Below are 19,698 nucleotides of genomic sequence, written 5' to 3'. Positions count from 1 at the left end.
AAATCAAACATTCAGATTTTTTTAAAAAAGGTCTAGAGAGAAAGTAGATTTTCACCACCTCACTAGCCTTAAAACATTTTATAATCTTTTTTACTGAAATGTATAGTTCACATTAATAAACATTACCATCCTATACTGTCTAAACATTGCATCTGTAAGTCTCCCAAAACCATCACTCAAAATATTACCTTTTTTCATTGTGCATGTTACCATTTCATATATGGTTCTACATTTATATATTTACATAAGTCTATAAACTACCAATATATCATATTCAGATCAGCATCAAACACATGCTATTTAGTAAAAGTTGCTTGAATATTATGACACCTAATTAAGAACTCTAGTCATTTACTATATATCCAAAAGTGTATGTCAAGGTTAAATATTAGTTTCTTTTTACAAATAGCATAATGAGGTGCTAAATACTAAAACTTACAGCTATAACTTCTGTCAGCAATTGCTATTTGTACTGTTTATATGTAACTAAGGCTCTCATGAATTTCAATGATAAGTTTTCTACAGTTATGACTATAATTTTGATGTGGAAGTACTCAAGATAAAACTGATTTTTCATTTAAGAAAATGAAATAGTAATTATAAATTACCATTTGCTAGCATATTCACACTTATTTTAAAAAGCATGCTTTTAGAGGTCAAAATCCTAAATTTCTTTCTATAAAAATTTATATAGCATTATTTATTTACTTAATTATTAATATAAAATTTCACATAACTGTATTGAAGAAAAATACAAGAATAAAGATGACTGTATTTATATAACAGCACTGTAGCAAAATATATGTATGCATGTAAAGATTATCTATAAATACCTTAAAGTAGATGGGAGCCATATCACCCACTTCTTTTGGAAGAGGAATGCATTCATAAACCATATGATACTGTTTCTTCATGCTCATATTAGTTTCTAAAAAGATGCAGTCCAATCCTTTATCTTCAAACATCTTTACCAATGATTTTCTAAACAACTGAAGAAAGAAAAATAGTTAGTCAAACATGGTCAAAAAATGAAAGAACAAATGAAAGATACCCAAAATGAAATACAGCAAAATATTCAGGGAACCAACAGTGACAAGAAGGAAACCAGGATTCAAAGCAACGATTTGGAACAAAAGAAAGAAATAAACATCCAACTAGATCAGAACAAAGAAACAAGAATCCAAAAAAAATGAAGAGATGTTGAAGACTCTCTGGGACAACCTGAAACGTTCCAATATGCAAATTATAAAAGGGCCAGAAGGAGAAGAAGAGCAGCAAGAAACTGAAAACTTATTTGAACAAATAATGTAGGAAATCTTCCCCAATCTGGCAAAGGAAACAGACTTTCAGGAAGTCCAGGAAGCTCAGAGAGTCCCAAAGAAGTTGGACCCAAGAAGGAACACACCAAGGCACATCATAATTACATTAGCCAAGATTAAAATGCAGGAGAGAATCCTAGAAGCAGCAAGAGATAAGGGGACAGTCACCTACAAAGGAGTTCCCATCAGACTGTCAGCTGATTTCTCAAAAGAGACCTTGCAGGCAAGGAGGGGCTGAAAAGAAGTATTCCAAGTCATGAAATCCAAAGACCTACATTCCATATTGCTCTATCCAGCTAAGCTTTCATTTAGAATGGAAGGGCAGATAAAGTGCTTCTCAGATAAGGTCAAGTTAATCGAGCTCACCATCACCAAGCCCTTATTATATGAAATGTTAAAGGGACTTATCTAAGAAAAAGAAGATAAATATGAACAACAAAATGACAATTAACTCATAACTATTAACAAATGAACCTAAACAAAATGAAAACAAAAACTAAGGAAACAACCAGAACAGGAACAAAATCAGAGAAATGGACATCACACACAGGGAGTTCAGTGGGAATGGGGAAGGGAGGAATCGAGGAAAACAGTAGAGAAGAAGAAGCATAATTAGTAGGCATAAAATAGATGGGGGAAGATAAAAAATGGTATAGGAAACAGAGAACTCAAAGAACTTACATGTACAACCCACGGACATAAAGTAAGGCGGGGGAAATGCTGGAGGGTTGGGGAGGAGGTAGGGGGCTAAAGGGCGAAACACTGGGAAAACTGTAATAGCATAATCAATAAAAATACTTTAAAAAATAAAATAAAAGGAGGGGCAGGGGAACACACCCCCATTCAAGACACACACACACACACACACAAAAAGAAAAGTCATTACCAGAGTGGAACTATATATTTGAAAACCAAACATTTTTGAAGAAGGGGAAAAGTAGATAAAAAGCAACAACAATAATAATAATCAAAAATCAAAATTTAGGCAATCCAAAGATTACCTCACAAACTTTCTTCCTTCATGTTTGTTCATAATCCTTTCCAGTTTAACTATTGGAAGTAATGCAGACAGACTCAAGATGTCACGAATTATAAATGAAAACTCAACAAAGTACTAAATTAGTGATGACACAAGAATAGTTCAATATTATAAAATATATAAACATCACACTAATATCTGTAAAGAGGACATACATACGCATTTAAGTATTCCTCCTCTCTACATAAAAGACTTTAATTTTCAAATAAATTTTAATGGTTATCATCTGAGGTTATCAACTTCATTAAAGTTCAACATAATAAATAAAATGTACATGTTTAATATTTATTTTTTACAGTTTTATTACAACTAAACAATGAAGAAAGCTTTTTCATTCATTATCAAAACTATGTCATGCTTCAGACACAGACAGCTCATGCTATGGGGGTCACATAAAATTTCCATGTCCCTAGTAGCAAATACTTCATCCTTTAGGTAATCATTGTTTTCCACATTTCTAAACTAACTGCCACTCTTTGGTTAGTTAACACACCTAGACTAAAATTCCTTACAATATATTTTTATGTGGTAAAAATAATGTTCAATTTTTTTTGTTTTTTAACACTTTTTGTATAGCTCCCCTACAATATATTTAAATAAACTATACTACAGGGTGTTAGAATTCTTAATATGTATCAAGTCATACTACAAAAATATCAAGTAGATAAGTAAACAATTTTGAAATAAAAAATTATTTTCCTTAAAAATATCAATGCTATCATGTAATATCAATACAATTATTTACTCAAGTTTCCTAAATAGAACATCTCTAAAGATAAAGTTATATCCACAGATATATGAAACAGAATAGAATGTACATATTTAATCCTATGCCCTTCACAGGGGAACATCTCAAAAATGATATTAATTTCCTAAAACAGTACAAAACTACTAGAACAAAGAATGAGAGAAAATACACTGAAAATACACTGAAAATACACCCGTGACTATCTGACTTAAATACAAGAAGCTGGTTCATATCTGGGTGGTACAGAGGGAAGGGCTTATGAGGGACAGTAAAGAAGAAAGCCAAGCTGCAGATCCTCAAAAGGCTTAGGAACTGGCAACACTATATTACTGTGGAAGTAAGAGTGAAGTGCTGTGAAAAACATAGGGCTATGTAAAGTCTTTAGAAAAGCAACTAACAAGCCAGAGTTCCTCCTCCACACCAGCCAAACGCTGTAGGATTATCCTTTGGAGAAGGTGGCTGGGCTGGGAAAACCAGGTAATTGAGAATATACAGTCTGAAAACTGGGGCATTACTGGAAGTGTTACTTAATTTTCTTAAATGTTCAACATCCTGCCTGCCACCCAGCCATCTTCCCCCATTGTACTCCCTGAACACTGGCAAGCTGGCTTCAATGCTCCAGGTAAGAGAATAAAGGGCTTTTCTAGAGATTCTGATTGGCCCAAAGAAAAAGACCAAAAGGTACCAACACTGGAGGTTTCCCAATGAAACAGGCCTATTTACATCACTCCAAAGTGAAGCCCTCTGTGGAGGAGAATCCACGACTCACCACCATACTGTTAATGCTGAATATTTTAAAAATGGACCTACAGTGTCCGGCTGTAACATATGATCAAGCACATTTGTCAAACTGATAAAAATAAACTTAGAAGAGACAGAGTTTCACTATGTTTTAAATAAAACTAAAAAAAAAAGGAACTTATTCAAAATTTGTGATTATTCCCATAGGCTCTGCTGAAGCTTGTATTTGTATTTTTTATTAAATATAAAATATTAAATTTAAATGTTACTAGAGGATGATGAGAAAAATCACTTGAAGGGGCTCCTGTATTTGCCAAGAATGTATTTTGCTAAATCTAATCATTTTTGTAATTATGTTCTCTATAAGAGGTGAACGACCATAAGGATATTCACCAAGACATAACTTGAGTTTTTATACATATTTGAAAGTAAAAATAAAAATCAGAAAAGTCTATTTCTTTAAATAAGCTGGAATTCAGGTATCTTATTCATTTACTATGTTACAATAATTTACAACTTCCAACATATTCTTTTATCACACACACAAAGAGAGCTATAATGCCATTATTCACACAAAACAGTTGGGCTTTTCCTCCCTCACTCAATTTTCTGTAATGCATAGGCTTACAAGATCTGCTAAACTATAATGTAACCTGTACTAGAAAATACCATACCTTTGGGCAGAATTAATAAATGCTTTTGTGTCTGAATTTCTCACAACACTTGGATTATCTTATACTCATGCACTCACACGTATTACGCTGAACAAGTTTCTTCTTTATCCACCCCAATGTTTTCATCAAGTAGCTTAACTTCTTACAGAAATATAAAACACACAGACTTGATTTCTATATTATTTAAAATCCATTTGGCACTATATTTTGCTCTAAGTTAAATACATTTTCCATATATAAATTTTTAAAAAGCATTTTAGAAAAGTCCAAAAATAACTGAAAACTAAATTTGCATCCTTTCTACTTTAAATTATTTTTTGCACTGCCATCCAATACTAGGAAAAAACAAATTCTCACATCAAATACATTTGTCCACATTCTTACCCTTGCTTAGCCATAGATGCATTACTTTCACATAATAAGCAAGTCTGGCCTTTAACTTTCACAGCATAAACTTAAATATTACAGGGAGAAAGAGACTGAATTTCAGGAACACAGTCAAAGTGTCCCCTCTTTTGGCATATTTATCTACATGATGAAAAGACCTTTATCAGCATGATGAAAGAGACCAGTATACAGTCTCTTTTGAAGTCTTAAATGTTCTCACACATTTTTCTAACTAGGAGTCCCTGTAGCCCCCATTTAGTTGTCAGGTATCAGAAAAACAGTTTCTGTTCCCTCCCTCCCTCCACCTTGCCCTCGCCTTTCTCTCTTTCTCTCCCTGCTCACCCCCATCACTATGAGGTCTTGAAATAATTCTGCAGCAATTTCACCTATATTGTGCTTTTCAATTTCTTAAGGCCACACACACACACACACAAAAGATAAGAAAAAGAGTCCCTGAATCCAAACTCTGGGCCAGATTATTAAAGAACAGAAATTAAAGCTGGTAATAAAATCTCCACAAAAATCACAGCAGCAGAGACAGTCAGTTCCATTATAAAAATAAAGCAACTGCTAAATGTATATTCATTCATCTGACTTCCAAATTTTATTTTCTTTTTTTAAATATAGTTTATTGATTATACCATTACAGTTGTTCTATTCCCCCCTTCATTCCCCTCCACCCGCACACTCCCTCCCCCACCCTTCTCCCCCCTTAGTTTATAACCACGTGTCTCAAGTTCTTTAGATTCTATATTTCCCCCACTATTCTCGCCCTCCCCCTATCTATTTTCTACCTACCATTTATGCTATTTTCTGTGTCTTCTCCCCTCTTCTCCTCCTCCCACCCCCCTGTTGCTAACCCTCCATGTGTTCTTCATTTCTATGGTTCCACTCCTGATCTAGCTGTCCTCTTGGTTTGCTTTTGTTTTAGGTGTGGTTGTTAATAACTGTGTGTTTGCTGTCCTTTCACTGTTCATATTTTTCATCTTCTTTTTCTTATATAAGTCCCTTTAGCATTTCATATAATAAGGGCTTGGTGATGATGAACTCCTTGAACTTGACCTTATCTGAGAAGCACTTTATCTGTCCTTCCATTCTAAATGAAAGTTTTGCTGGATAAAGCAATCTTGGCTGTAGGTCTTTGGATTTCATGACTTGGAATACTTCTTTCCAGCCCCTTCTTGCCTGTAAGGTCTCTTTTGAGAAATCCGCTGACAGTCTGATGGGTACTCCTTTGTAGGTGACTGTCCCCTTATCCCTTGCTGCTTCTAGGATTCTCTCCTTCATTTTAGTCTTGGCTAATGTAATTATGATGTGCCTTGGTGTGTTCCTTCTTGGGTCCAACTTCTTTGGGACTCGCTGAGCTTCCTGGATTTCCTGGAAGTCTATTTCCTTTGCCAGACTGGGGAAGTTCTCCTTTATTATTTGTTCAAATACGTTTTCCACTCGTGGCTGTTTCTTTCTCCCTTCTGGTACCCCTATAATCTGGATGTTGGAAGGTTTAAAGATGTCCTGGAGGTTCCTAAGCCTCTCCTCATTTTTTGGAATTCTCATTTCTTCATTCCTTTCTGGTTGGATATTTTGTTCTTCCTTCTGGTCCATTCCATTGATTTGAGTCCCAGTTTCCTTTCCATCGCTATTTGTTTCCTGGACATCTCCCTTCATTTCAATTAGTTTAGCCTTCATATGTTCCTCTAATTTGTGACTATAATCTACCAATTCTGTGAGCATCCTGATAAATAGTGTTTTAAATTGGGCTTCTGAGAGCCTGGCAATCTGTTGGTCGCTTAGAGTTATTGGCTCTGGGACTTTGAGTTCTTGCGCCATCTTTTGGGCTTTTCGTGCCTGTTAAATAGCAGGATCGGAGCCCTAGGTTTTCACCAGAGCAGGGCAACTAAGTCGCTGGGTTGTGACGTTGTATGTGGAGGCGGGGTCAAAGAGGGACAATGGCTTCCCTCCGGCGCCCGCCTCCGTGACCCCCACCCAAATTTTATTTTTTATTTTTTGAAAATGTCTTTTCTTTTGGCTGTATTGTATTATCTTACTGTGGTTAGAATGATTATCTCACGTTTCACAAATGCAGGTCAGAAATATTACACTGATTTTTTAAAATTTATTTTCATTTTTGTTCAAGTACAGTTTTCTGTCTTTTACTCCCATCCCAGCCCACCCCCACCGGCCTTCCCCACCTTCCTCCCATTTCCACCCACCTTAGTTTTTGTCCATGTGTCCTTTAGACTTGTTCCTGTACACCCTTCCCCCTTTCCCCTGAACTTCTCTCCTCTCTCCCCTCTGGTCACTGTCAGCCTGTTCTCTATTTCAGTGTCTTTGGTTATATTTTGCTTGCTTGTTTGTTTTGTTGTTTAGGTTCCTGTTAAAGGTGATATCATACAGTATTTGTCTTTCACCGCCTGACTTATTTCACTTAGCATAATGCTTTCCAGTTCCATCCATGCTGTTGCAAAGGGTAGGAGCTCCTTCTTTCTTTCTGCTGCATAGAATTCCATTGTACACTGATTTTTTAAAAGTGCAAATAGTAATTGCTTTGTCAGTTTATTTGTAGACAAACACTTTCAGCCACACACCTGAAACTACATGTTATATGTCAATATATCTCAATAAAATTTTTAAAAGGGCTTTCAAAGCCTGCAGCACATGAGGGATCATGGTGAAAACATCATACTCCACAGATACGCACAACTGCAGAAATGTATAAAAGATTTTAAGTTCAGAAAGTTAAAATCAGTGAAGGTATAAAACCTGTTGGGATTTATCACAATAGTTTTGTAAATATTGCTCATGAGTGTTACAATAATAATGAACATTATCATGCTAACCTGAATTTCCTCCCAGATGTCTTCATCCAATAAGGTAGCTGCTCTATGGTGCTGCAAAGGGACTATCAAGCAGTGACCCTCGGTAAGAGATCGAAAATTGGGTAAACATAAGTATACCTACAAAGAAAAAAATTGCAAATGTGAAATGTTATTGCTATTTATTCTCAGATGCAACAGATAAACCCTTAGTATGGAAATATGAGTAACACTTAATAAAGCATACTTGTTTATAAGCAATATATTCTAATATTTTAAAGATATTTAATATTTTATAAGCCATGAAGATAGCTTTTAGTCAACTGCAAAGTAACTTTCAGTTTTAACTGTTACATATCAAAGATCAAGCTTCCCCAAGGGCAGAATGAATGACACTTTTTCCTTGATCTGAGAAAGCTGCATGCTTTAAAAGCCCTTGACATAATTTTGCAAAAAAAAACCAAAAAAACAAAACATGGCCTGGTAATAGCAGAGATGTCTAACTAATGTTTATTAATTCAGTCCTTCTTCCTCTCACTGGCTGAGAAAAGAGAATTAACCCAACTAAGAGAAAACGGAAATAACCCCTGTATGGCTTTACTTCTTTAGCTAAGTTCCATTTATTTACATACATGTATTACCTATAAGCTGGTGCTATTTTTCCATGATAAGCTATCGTTTTTTCAAAAAGGTCAATTGGTATGTCTGAGGTCTATCTGGAAAATGTCAAGCTACTGTTAATATAACAAGAATAGTTTGCACAACATTAATGTAACCTGGCAGCCAAGGAGAGTGGACTGGAATGCGCATGTCTGAACTATGATGACTTCACTGTACCAGTCAATGGGGGTGGTAGATGCTGCTGAGTGAGACTGTGTACTGTGTGGCCATCACATTCAAAATGACTGAGCGGGTAGAACAACAGTGAATCCAAATCAAATTTTGCATTAAACCTGAACATTGCTCCATAGAAATTACTCGGGTGATGCAGACAGAAGGCGGCAGCTATGGGCAACAGGTGATTGGCAGTTTCATCAAACACCACACCTGCTGAGGTACTACATCTTGTGTAGAGCTTTTAAGTGAAACATCAAATCACACACATGACTCAGCACCCTACAACCCAGATTTGGTGCCCTGTGACTTCTGGCTTTTCCCAACACTAAAATCACCTTTGACAGGGAAGAGATTTCACACTGTTGATGAGATTCTAGAAAACAAGATGGTGCAACTAATGGCAACTGGGAAAACTGTGAGGTCTCAAGGTGCCTACTCTGAAGGGGATTGAGGCAACATTGTCTTATGTAAAAAGTTTCTTGTATCTTCTTCAATAACTGTCGCTATTTTCCATATTACATGGCTAGATACCCTCTGGACAGACCTCATGTATGCTGAGCAAAAGGCACTCATGAGAAACACAAATAGTATTCTGCAAAGGGGCTTGATCTCATTTTCTACTTTTTTGGGGTAGATTTTAGCTAGAAATAGTTTGTATGGCAGACAATATTTCTGTATTTCATTTATTTATTTAAAATAATGCACATTTTTAAAACTTTCCTGAGAAAGGACAGGGCAGAAGTAGATATAAATACCTAAAATAAATACTGTAAATACCTACGTTTACAGTAAAATCACAAACATATTCACAATTAAACACAATGTCAGCAGTGAGTCATTAATTGTAACAAATTTACTATACCTACTATAAGATGTAATAACAGAGGAAACTGGGTGTGAGGTATATAGAAACTTGTACTATCTTCTCAATTTTTCTATAAATCCAAAACTGCTCTTAAAAAACAAAGTCAAAAAAATCAAATACAATAAAAAATAAACTATTAAAAGCCCTGGCTGGTGTAGCTCAGTGGATTGAGCTCAAGCCTGCGAACCAGAGGATCACGGTTCGATTCCCAGTCAGGGCACATGCCTGGGTTGCAGGCCGGTTCCTTGCAGGCCAACTACCAGCAGGGGATGCACGAAAGGCAACCATACATTGATGTTTCTCTCCCTCTCTCCTTCCCCTCTAAATATAAATAAATAAATAAAATATTTTTAAAATAAATAAATAAATAAATAAACTATTAAAAAACTAAAAAAGTCAATTCTTCTTTTTTAAGAAAAGCATGTGGTAAGACACAGAAGTAGCGAAGTAACTTTTATTTTACAAAAAGGAAAGAGAAGGCAGAGACAGCTGATGATCAGCCTGCTATTTAACTGTCTGACCCTAATGAGGACCAATGCAGTTCCATTAATACATTTGGATTTAAAACACTAACTTTAAATATCAGAAAATCAAGCAGAGTGAGAATCTGAATTGTTTTGAAATACTATATATCATTTCTGCTTAACAGCAAAGAAACTGTTCGCCGTATAAAACAGGAGACCAACAGAGGTCTGCACACTTTGCATCTCCCCAAACCCAGACTGTCTTTGGGCAGTAGAGAAATGAAGTCACTGAAAATAAACCCACACTGCTCCTGAAACGCTGCAGGAAAAATTTAAGTGTTACTTTATTCTTACTTATTTTAAAGGTAGGGATCAGACTAAAAGGGAATAAAATATTTATATATAATATCATAATTATAAAATTTTACATAATGGTCTGCAAAAGAACTTAATAAAAATTTATACAAGTAACCAGTTAACATGCGTTTTCTTTAATTGACCAAATTTTGAAAGGAATTTTTACATTTATCTTTTTTCATAAAGTACAGAGGAAAAGAAGAAAAAAAAATTGACTATCTTAATGACCTAAATACTAAAGGTGGAATTGAAGAGCCATTGGATATATAGGGGTGTTTATGCATGTATACAAAACAAACAAATTAATGAAATTAAGAAAAATGTATATGTATGTTCCCCAAACTATGATTTCCTAAAATTAGCATGCATTCATACTATTTCTCCCATCATTTTTTCTCACTCACTCCACTCCATCTACACTAGTCCTCCTTCGGTTCCATGAATGCCAAGTTCATTTCCTCTTCAAGGCTTTTCACTCACTGATGCCCCTTCCTGAAACATTATTCATTCATATCCTCATGTTGTTTGCTCCTTCTCATCTTTCATATCTTTACAAAATACCTCCTCAGAAGCCTTTTCTATCACCTTCTCAAAAATACTTCCCATCATTTCATCCCAGTCTGTTGCTTAATCTGCTTTGTGACAAGTAACACTTTCTTAGATCAAAGAAATTATTACTTTATTTTCTTCCCTAATTCACTAGAATAACAAGTTCCATAATTACATCCGAGTCTCTCTTTTCCTCAGTGACTAATTAGGGTATGGCATATATCAGGGACATAATAAGGATTTACCTAGTACAAGAATCAAATAACCTAATATTTATTGAAATAAGTGATAATTAAATGATTATTAAGTTTATTGAAATAAGTGATCATTTCAACAACATATAAACTTAATGAAATATTATTAACATCTATGCTTGGCATACAATGATGAGGAAAAGTTATCTATATCCTCATAGAACTTATAGACTATTGGGGAGGAGACACAACAAACAAGTAAACTAAAACAGAGTAAACTTCTTCGACTTATGAGGTATTCTATGAAGAAATAAATAGCTTCCATGAGAAAGTAAGGGAAGAAGAAGAAGCTGCTTTAGACTGAATTTATCTCCGAGGTGATTTTAATAGGGAGAATCAAGGGCCAATCATAAGGTCACACACCTGGTAAACGGCAGAGCTAGAGTTTGAATTGAGGTCGTCTGGCTCCCAAAGTTCAGGGCCTCAACTACTACCCAACGCTGCCTCTCTAACGAGCAGAATCATGTCACTTAAATACGTACACTCACTCTAAAAGTGATTTTAAGAATTGGGGGTCACGAGACCCTAGAAACGAAAAATATCTGAAACACAGAACAAAAGAAGACAGATTCCTTAGGAATAGCATGAGTATGAAAAAAGAAGCAAATCTACCTACACCACTGAATTGTTTCCTTAGGACAATAAATGTTGTATTTCTTACCTTAGTACCTATTGCAACAATAAGGTGCTTGGGAAACTGAGAGCTGTCAAAACAATACAGGCATTTTTCCATTTGTGCAGCAAGACTCCGGTGTTCAGCAATAGCTTTTTTCCTCTGGTTCTCTTCCTCTTCGCCGAAATGCCCTCTCTCAGCTGCTTTGGAGACAAACATGTCATCCAGAGTATAATAGTCTCCATCTGTTTTTCCCATAAACTGAAAAACCAAAACAGTAGAGGCAGGTAAAAGGTAGTAGTTAAGATTTTATTGTACTATGGCACATTTAAATCATATCTGTAAATTCTATGATAAAACTCTTACATTAAAAACAAGAGAAAAAGAAAACATGACTAAAATTTCAGTTTGACCTTCAAGGGTCAATCCATCACCACCACCATCATTGTCGTCATCACAGCTAAAGTTTACTGAGTAATTACTACATGCAATTCTATGCACAGTGATTGTTTTCCATTCCTGCAAAGAGAGGACCATTCTCATTTCCATTTACTAGATGAGAAACTGAACCACATACAACCATTTTCACTTTAAAATCCGCATATATTCCACACAGAACATGAAACATTTTTCAACTATATCTCTAGGTGCCTTCTTCACACCACCCCCAACATAAACTGTACCCGGGGTGATGCTTTTATAACACAGAACACAAATTTATGTTCCTGATTAAAATCCTCAAAGAGCTATCTGCATTGTGAACCCAATCAAGTCCAAACTCTGGTTTAGTCTACTAAATCAAAGACACAGAAAGGTATAATGGTTAAAAGCTTGAACTTGATAGAATGACCATGGTAAAATTTTATTGCCTATCTATAAAATGTTGGGCGAGTTATTTAATCTCTCTGTGCTGTCTATGCTTTATTTCCTTGTTTTACAATGGTTATAACAATATTATCTGTCTAATAGGGTTATCCCACTTAATGCTCACAACACATGTCTGGCCCACAGTAAGAACTTATAAATGTCAACCACCATTATTATTATTATTACAAATCTATTTGTGATTTGGAATTGAAACCACTCACATCTGATCACATCCCTATGCAAACTCCATGCTCCAGCACCCTATTTTTAGTCCCCCAAAGTACTGTTATGGTCAGGCTTCACACATACCACTCTCTGGCCCATTTTGTCAATCTACTCCTACTCATATTCCAACATGAGGCTTAGAGTTAGTTGTCACCTCCATGAAATAACTTTCCTAGATCTTCTAAGCTTCTCCAGTATCGTACTCACCAGTCATATGATGACCACCCTGTATCATAACTGCCCACTAACTTGTGTTTTCACTTCCATTAGACTCAGTTCTAAGTTCTACTTAGATTACTAAGCACCAAAAAGAAAACTATCTTTTATCATGAGCTACAAAGCAAAAGCAAGATGCTTGGATCTTAGCAGATATTTTAAAAGATCTGAAGAAAGCTGAAGTGGCTCTGTGAATTTCAGAGAAAGTAGATTTCAAATTAAAGAACATTGTGAAGGACAAAGGTCATTTCATAATGACAAGAGTCATACCATCAACAGGACACAACAATCCTCAAGTTTATATACCTAATAACAGTTTCAAAAGATATAAAGCAAAACTTGACAGAATGACAGGAAAAATAGAAAAACCCACAATTATAGTAAGAAATTCAAATACCACTGTTTCAAAAATTTATAGAACAAGTATAAAGTCACTAAGCATATAGGAGATTTAAACAAACTATCAACCAACTTGACCTCACTGACAATGACAGAAGATTTATCCAACATCAGCAGAATATACATTCTTCTCAAGTGCATGTAGGACATTTACTAAGATAGATGACATTTGTGGCCATAACACAAGTCTCAATAAATTTTAAAGGATTCAGGTAACATAAAGTATGTACACTGAATACAATGGAATTATATTAGAACTCATAACATAAAGATATGTGGAATATTGCCAACTATTTGGACACTAAAAAGCACACTTCCAAATAGCCCATGGATCAACAACAACAACAAAAAAGAAAATTAGAGAGTCTTTTTGCATAGCAAAAAAGCCTCCAAAAAACCCAATATATGAGAACATGTGGCATGTTGGTAACGCAGAATTACCTAGGGCAATGAAAGCACTGAACACCTGTATTAGAAAACAAGAAAGGCCTCAAACGTCAACTCCTACCTTAAATAACTGTAAGAGAAAATGGAAGAAAATGTAAACAGAAGAAAATATCTCAAAATCATTGAGAGAATCAGGAAAAATATTACTGCTTAGGTATTTCCCAGAACACATGAGCTCCCTTGTCCATAATAGGAATTTATTTGTATCTTCTTTTTCTCTATATTAATCCTGGTATATCTCTTTATTCTTTCAGGTTTGTCTATTTATGTAAACTGCCCTAACTTACAAATTATTTTAAGTGGAGACCCATATCTCAACCATTTAAAAATTACACATTCTTAAAAATATCGTAACTGATCTTTTTCATAACAGTGAGCAACTATGCACTAGGTAATAATAAAAACTTTTAAGTACTCTCTCATCCAAATATCCCTACAACATAGGAACTGTCATTCTCCCTTGACAGATTAAAAAGCTGAGGCTAAGAGAGACTACATAACAATCAAAACCACAGGTACGAAGAGGCAGGGTGAGGAATCCAACACAGGTGACTCTAAGTGTAAAACTGAAGGGTGCCTAGTGTTATACATACTGGGCCTCTCATACTTAAGAAACCCATCTTTAAAAAGAGAGAGAGTATACTTTGAATAGCAGTCTTTCAAGCAGAATAGAGAATTCAAAGAAAACTTAAATTTCATCCAAAATAAACATACCCAATTGTAATAGTATTTATCTTCTCTAAAAATATATTTTATTTTTTTAGAGAATATTCACTTTTATATATAACTGAGACTTCATATACTATAAAAACATTGTTATTAAAAATTAGTTCATAACTGATCAGAGAATATTATTCAATATAAATAAAATCTTCTGTATACAGAAGACAATATTCCTATTCTTTATCTCTGTGTTCATGGACACTGCCAAACTTTCTGACTTATTGATAGTGTTTGAATTAAATAGGGTACAGTCTTGCCAATTACACCTGAATGATACTTCAATATGACTAAAATAAAATATGATACTTGGCTATCCAAGAACAAAAACTAAAATCCCCTACTCCCATACCATCTTCCTATATTTGGCAACAATGCTCAACATTTTTTAAAAACATTTTTAATGGACAAATTGTTAATAGATTGTGAAGAATGCATTAAGTCTTGGGGGGAAGTGAAAAAAATTGTGAGAGGGAAAGAGATCAAATAACCACCAGGTAATGACCCAGCACATTGAATTCGCCATGTTTCCCATCATTCTGCTAAAACCACATAACCAGTTTCAGAAATTAATACTATAATAGTTATAGTAGCCTTTCAATGTTTTATATGAACATGTATATGTAAATATACATGTAAATATTAACCATTCCTCTTCTTCTCCTTTTATCCCCTTACCATCTAACACAAAATATATTAATAGTAGCTTTGTATTCTATTCTGGGAAAAGGGTTAGAAAGCTTTTGGTTGTTTATGGAATAGATATAACATGTCAGAAGCATGACTTCATTCTTTTATTTGGAAATTAAATACAATTTAAAGAGATGTACCAAGGTAACAAGGCATGGGTTGTGGTCACTGTCAGTTTGACTCATCTGTCACACATTTACCAGAATTCCTTTATCTGTGTTACAGTTAGGGCAGGCAACAAAAGAGATTCTTATAGGAGGCTTGGAGAATAGAAATGACACAGCAACACTGCAGACACTCACTTTGCTGCAGTTCACCTCTTGTTTTAAGGTAGCAGCTGCACCTGCAACTGCTCTCCCTTTCCTTCCATCCTCATCCTCCTTCAGCTTCTCCAACTTTCAGGCCAGCTGTGTGCATTTAGCTCCTGGCCTGGGCTATAGGATATCCACACCACCAAGGTCAGAGGCAGTAAGAACTGGCACGTGGTTCTGTCTGTCCCTGGCAGTTCCAACTCATGCTTGTGGATTCCAGCTTCTTCTCCTTTTACATTCACTTTTCCCTCCAAAGTGCCTGCCCTCAGGACTTCAACCTCCCACATCAGATACAAACACAAAAGCCTTCAAGAGACTGCTTAACCAGCTCCCACAGCTTCTTAAGAAATCCCTTAAGGTCAAATCCCTGTCTGTGTATCTCTTGTAGGTCTGTTTCTGTAGCAGAAAGGTGACTGATGCAGATTTAACCTTCTACAAATAGCAGAAACAAGCTGCTTTTGTTCAAGGGTTCTGCTTGTATAACATTTTTTCAAGAATATTCCAGGAATAATTATTTTAATATCATTATCCACTGTTCACAAACAATGTATAACACTATTAAAATTCAGATGTTTCAAATGTCAATTGTATAATATGATGGTTGAAAATAAAGCAAAACCCCTCTTCTGTTTCAGTCTACTATTCCTAATGACCAAATCCAATACTATTTTAGTGTATTCTGAATGCAGTCAATCATCTTCGTTCTCTGGTCCTACATATGTTATTATAGAACAGTTACTAAATTTTGCTCCAAGTTCCACTATAAACTCATAAGCTGAACTGGCTCTTCCACACAGAAAAACCTGCTATTTTCCAGAGTGGCTACTGCAGAAGACCACCATTCAACTTTGGGCACTCCTCCAACTCCCCTCTCACTCTCGGTAGATGGCCTCAAGAATTAAAATGAGAAAAGATTTTCCTCATCTTTCTACCACACTAAGCCTGCAAACCACCCAAACACAGGGCTTGTACTCCCTCCCTCCTGCTATAATGGAAGGGCACATGTGCTCCTATTAAGCTAATCCTGCCATCCAGGCACTGAACCCTAACCCCTCTGTATACACTCTGGATAGGATTTGACTCTCCATAGTCTGCTCAGATACACTACTCCTAACTTCTCCCTTTCTTCCTTCATTACTGCCCTTTCTTTCCCTTGCCAGCAACTCTTCCAAATCAGAATTTAAGTATTTAGGCATGTTAAAGAATATTCTGTTAAACACTCCTTTGGAATACATATCACAGTCAAGAGCTAAACCTCTTAAATATATTTTCAAGGGAAGAGAAATCAGGATTTTATTCAATAGTGACTCATAACATAATTGGTAAAAACGTGGGAGATGTCAAATTATGACTGATGTTCATAAGACAACTGTCATTGTGAACTGGTAGAGGACTAAGTCTTTCTGAACAGCCAAATTTCCAAATAGCTAATGGATTACCATTGAAGCATAAAAACATTTATTTTATTTTGAAAGGAAATGTTCCCAATGTTATAAACCTTCCTGCCTTTTAAAGCATAGTATGTGGAAACATAAATCCCGCCCTGGCAATACAGGGTAGTGTTTGAGACAATTACTATAATGTGTCATAACTCCAGGACTGCCCTCTGGAAGGTTGGCTGCTTCTGTGAGAGCTCTATCAGCTAAGATGTGTGTGGTCTGTTAGTTATTTCCCTCCATTTTTTCCATCTTATTCTTTGCTCTCAATATTGACTCACTGTCAGTTTCCATTACTGCAAGCATTTCTTGTGGTAGTCTGTTTCCCCACTTTTGATTTGCTGCTTTGATTATACATTCTGTCAAAAACTGTATAACCAGCACATTAGCATTATATATACCATGTTTTGCCACGTAGAATGCACAGCCACGTTTTAAGCCCAAACTTTCAGGAAAAAAATCTTTAATTTAAAATTTTTAATTCAATTTTTATTCAGTTATATTTAGCTAACTTGTATTTTGCATTATAAAGGAATTTTAGCATTTATTTTTAATATATTATGGTATAGGAAATTTTATATAACAAATAATTACAGAACACAAGATCAGATACAAGTTATTTCAGGTACTACACATGTATAATGCACGCTTTTATTTCCCCTCAAAAATGTGGGCAAAAAGTGCACATTATACAGGGCAAAAACAGTAATAAAAAAAATAGGGCTCCTAAGGTACCTTCTCCAAGTAATCAATAAATACTTGTTACATTTAGAGCAAAAAATTTTAAAACCTAGCCTACAATCTATTAACATTTGATTAGCATCAAGAGAAGAAACCAAAATGCTGTATTTTAACACTCACCTGAGGATATATTTACTAATGAGAGAGAGAGAGAGAGAGAGAGAGAAAGAGAAAGAGAGAGAGAGAGAGAGAGAGATGTGAGGGAGGAACACTGACTGGGAGAAACATGTCCTGACCAGGGATAGAACCTGTAGCCTAGGTACGTGCCCTGACTGGGGAACAAACCAACAGCCCTTTAGTGTTCAGGACAACACGTCAACCAACCAGGCTACCCAGTCAGGGCATGAAATGCTATATTTTAAAACTATGACATATCATGGGAAGAAATTCACATCCCTCTTATTCTCTGGTCTATAATGACATTTTATCTAGTAGCAACTTTTTGAATCCTGTTCCTCCTACTACCAATTACCCTTTATATATTGTAGCATTATGATACTGAAATATTCACTATAATTTGTTAGAGGTATAAAATTAAAAAATGATTTTAGCCCTGGCTGGTGTAGCTCAGTGGATTGAGCACAGGCCTGTGAAGCAAAGGGTTGCCGGTTCGATTCCCAGTCAGGGCACATGCCTGGGTTGCAGGCCAGGTCCCCAGTAGGGGATAAGTGAGAGGCAACCACACATTGATGTTTCTCTCCCACTTTCTCCTTCCCTTCCCCTCTCTCTAAAAATAAATAAATAAAATACTTTTAAAATTTTTTTAAAATTATTTTATACATTTTTAAAGATTTAAAACTCAAAGACTAACAAGGAATTATTTTTCAAAGTGGAACTAAAGCCACTGACAAAGATAAATAAGAGCAAATGATGTATTAAGACAACGTAATTTGAGTTGTGATTTTGGTCTTCACCTTATACATTCTTAATATGGGAAGTACCATATTCCCAAAACTTTTTTAGAGATAATTCAAACAGTCATAGTTCATAAAGAACCAGCATCATTATAAACTACTTTATTGATGAATATTAATTTGCAAGTATCAGCTTTATGAAATGCCTAAAAATATACCCATGTTCCAGTTATGAATACAAGTAAGCATACAAGAAAGTCAATCTTTTGATGCACTGCCTGGTGACAAATAACCATTAAGTTTAAGTTGTAGTTGAGATACAGATCTCAAACGAAATACATCCTACTATAGCAACTCTCAGCTGAAAATCTCTCTACAAATTGCTCTCCTGTTAAATCATGTACCTCCACAATGCTAAAAAGTCAGCAGCTAACTAGTATGCCAAATGGACGATACATAATTTTAGGTACTATCAAAGTCTATTTAAAAAAGTGGAATTCCAATAAACCATATTAAAATCTGATGAGGTAACATTAACAAATCATTTACTTCCAGACAATTAAATTCTGAAGTTGATTTCTTATTATCTTTGCTCCTCATAAACCACGTAAGAATTAAAACTAACTTGTTAGAAATGTAAGTTTTTATGACACAAGAATGAGTCATTCTGTCATAAGTGATTATTTTCTTCATGAAGAAAAAAACAATCACACACAAACAAATGATCATGCTCCAAGAAAAGAGAAGGAATCACTGATGTTGTATTACAGAATTAAGAAAACCTCATATTAGAGGACTTCCAGCCAAGATGGAGGTGTAGGTAAACACAGTGCCTCCTTGAACAAACAAAATAAGGACAACAACAATTTAAAAACAAACTAACAATCAGAACTGATAGAAAATTGAACTGTATGGAAGTCCAATAACCAAGGAGTTAAAATAGCCACATTCATCCACAGTAGTAGGAGGGGCAGAGCCCAGTGGCCAGAAGAGGGGTCATGGCAAAAAAAAAAAGTGGTGGCACCGGCACACAAAGCAGAAGCTGACAAACCCCTGGTGCACAAGACAGCAGCGGGCGGACCCTGGGTACACATGTGGCTGGCAGACTCCAGGCAAGGGGTGGCAACAGGCA

At 35.4% G+C, this 19,698-nt stretch overlaps 1 protein-coding gene across 4 annotated transcripts in view; it reads right to left on the bottom strand.

The window, feature by feature from the left end:
- The window catches only part of CWF19L2 (CWF19 like cell cycle control factor 2), a 110,588-nt gene that overhangs the window by 11,254 nt on the left and 79,636 nt on the right, over nt 1–19,698 (bottom strand). For all 4 annotated transcript variants that reach the window (XM_037047727.1, XM_037047729.1, XM_037047726.1 and 1 more), the window contains exons 13-15: nt 11,709–11,921; nt 7,746–7,862; nt 834–989 (exon numbers count right to left, since the gene is read on the bottom strand). In XM_037047727.1, coding sequence (XP_036903622.1) covers nt 834–989; nt 7,746–7,862; nt 11,709–11,921 — 486 coding nt within the window. The remainder of the gene's footprint in view (nt 1–833; nt 990–7,745; nt 7,863–11,708; nt 11,922–19,698) is intronic.

The sequence above is a fragment of the Sturnira hondurensis genome, unplaced genomic scaffold, assembly GCF_014824575.4.
Source record: "Sturnira hondurensis isolate 20B ecotype Veracruz unplaced genomic scaffold, ASM1482457v3 Scaffold0006213, whole genome shotgun sequence".
Lineage (NCBI taxonomy): Eukaryota > Metazoa > Chordata > Mammalia > Chiroptera > Phyllostomidae > Sturnira > Sturnira hondurensis.
Note: the sequence above shows the minus strand (reverse complement) of the source record. Positions and strands in the feature narration are given on the sequence as shown.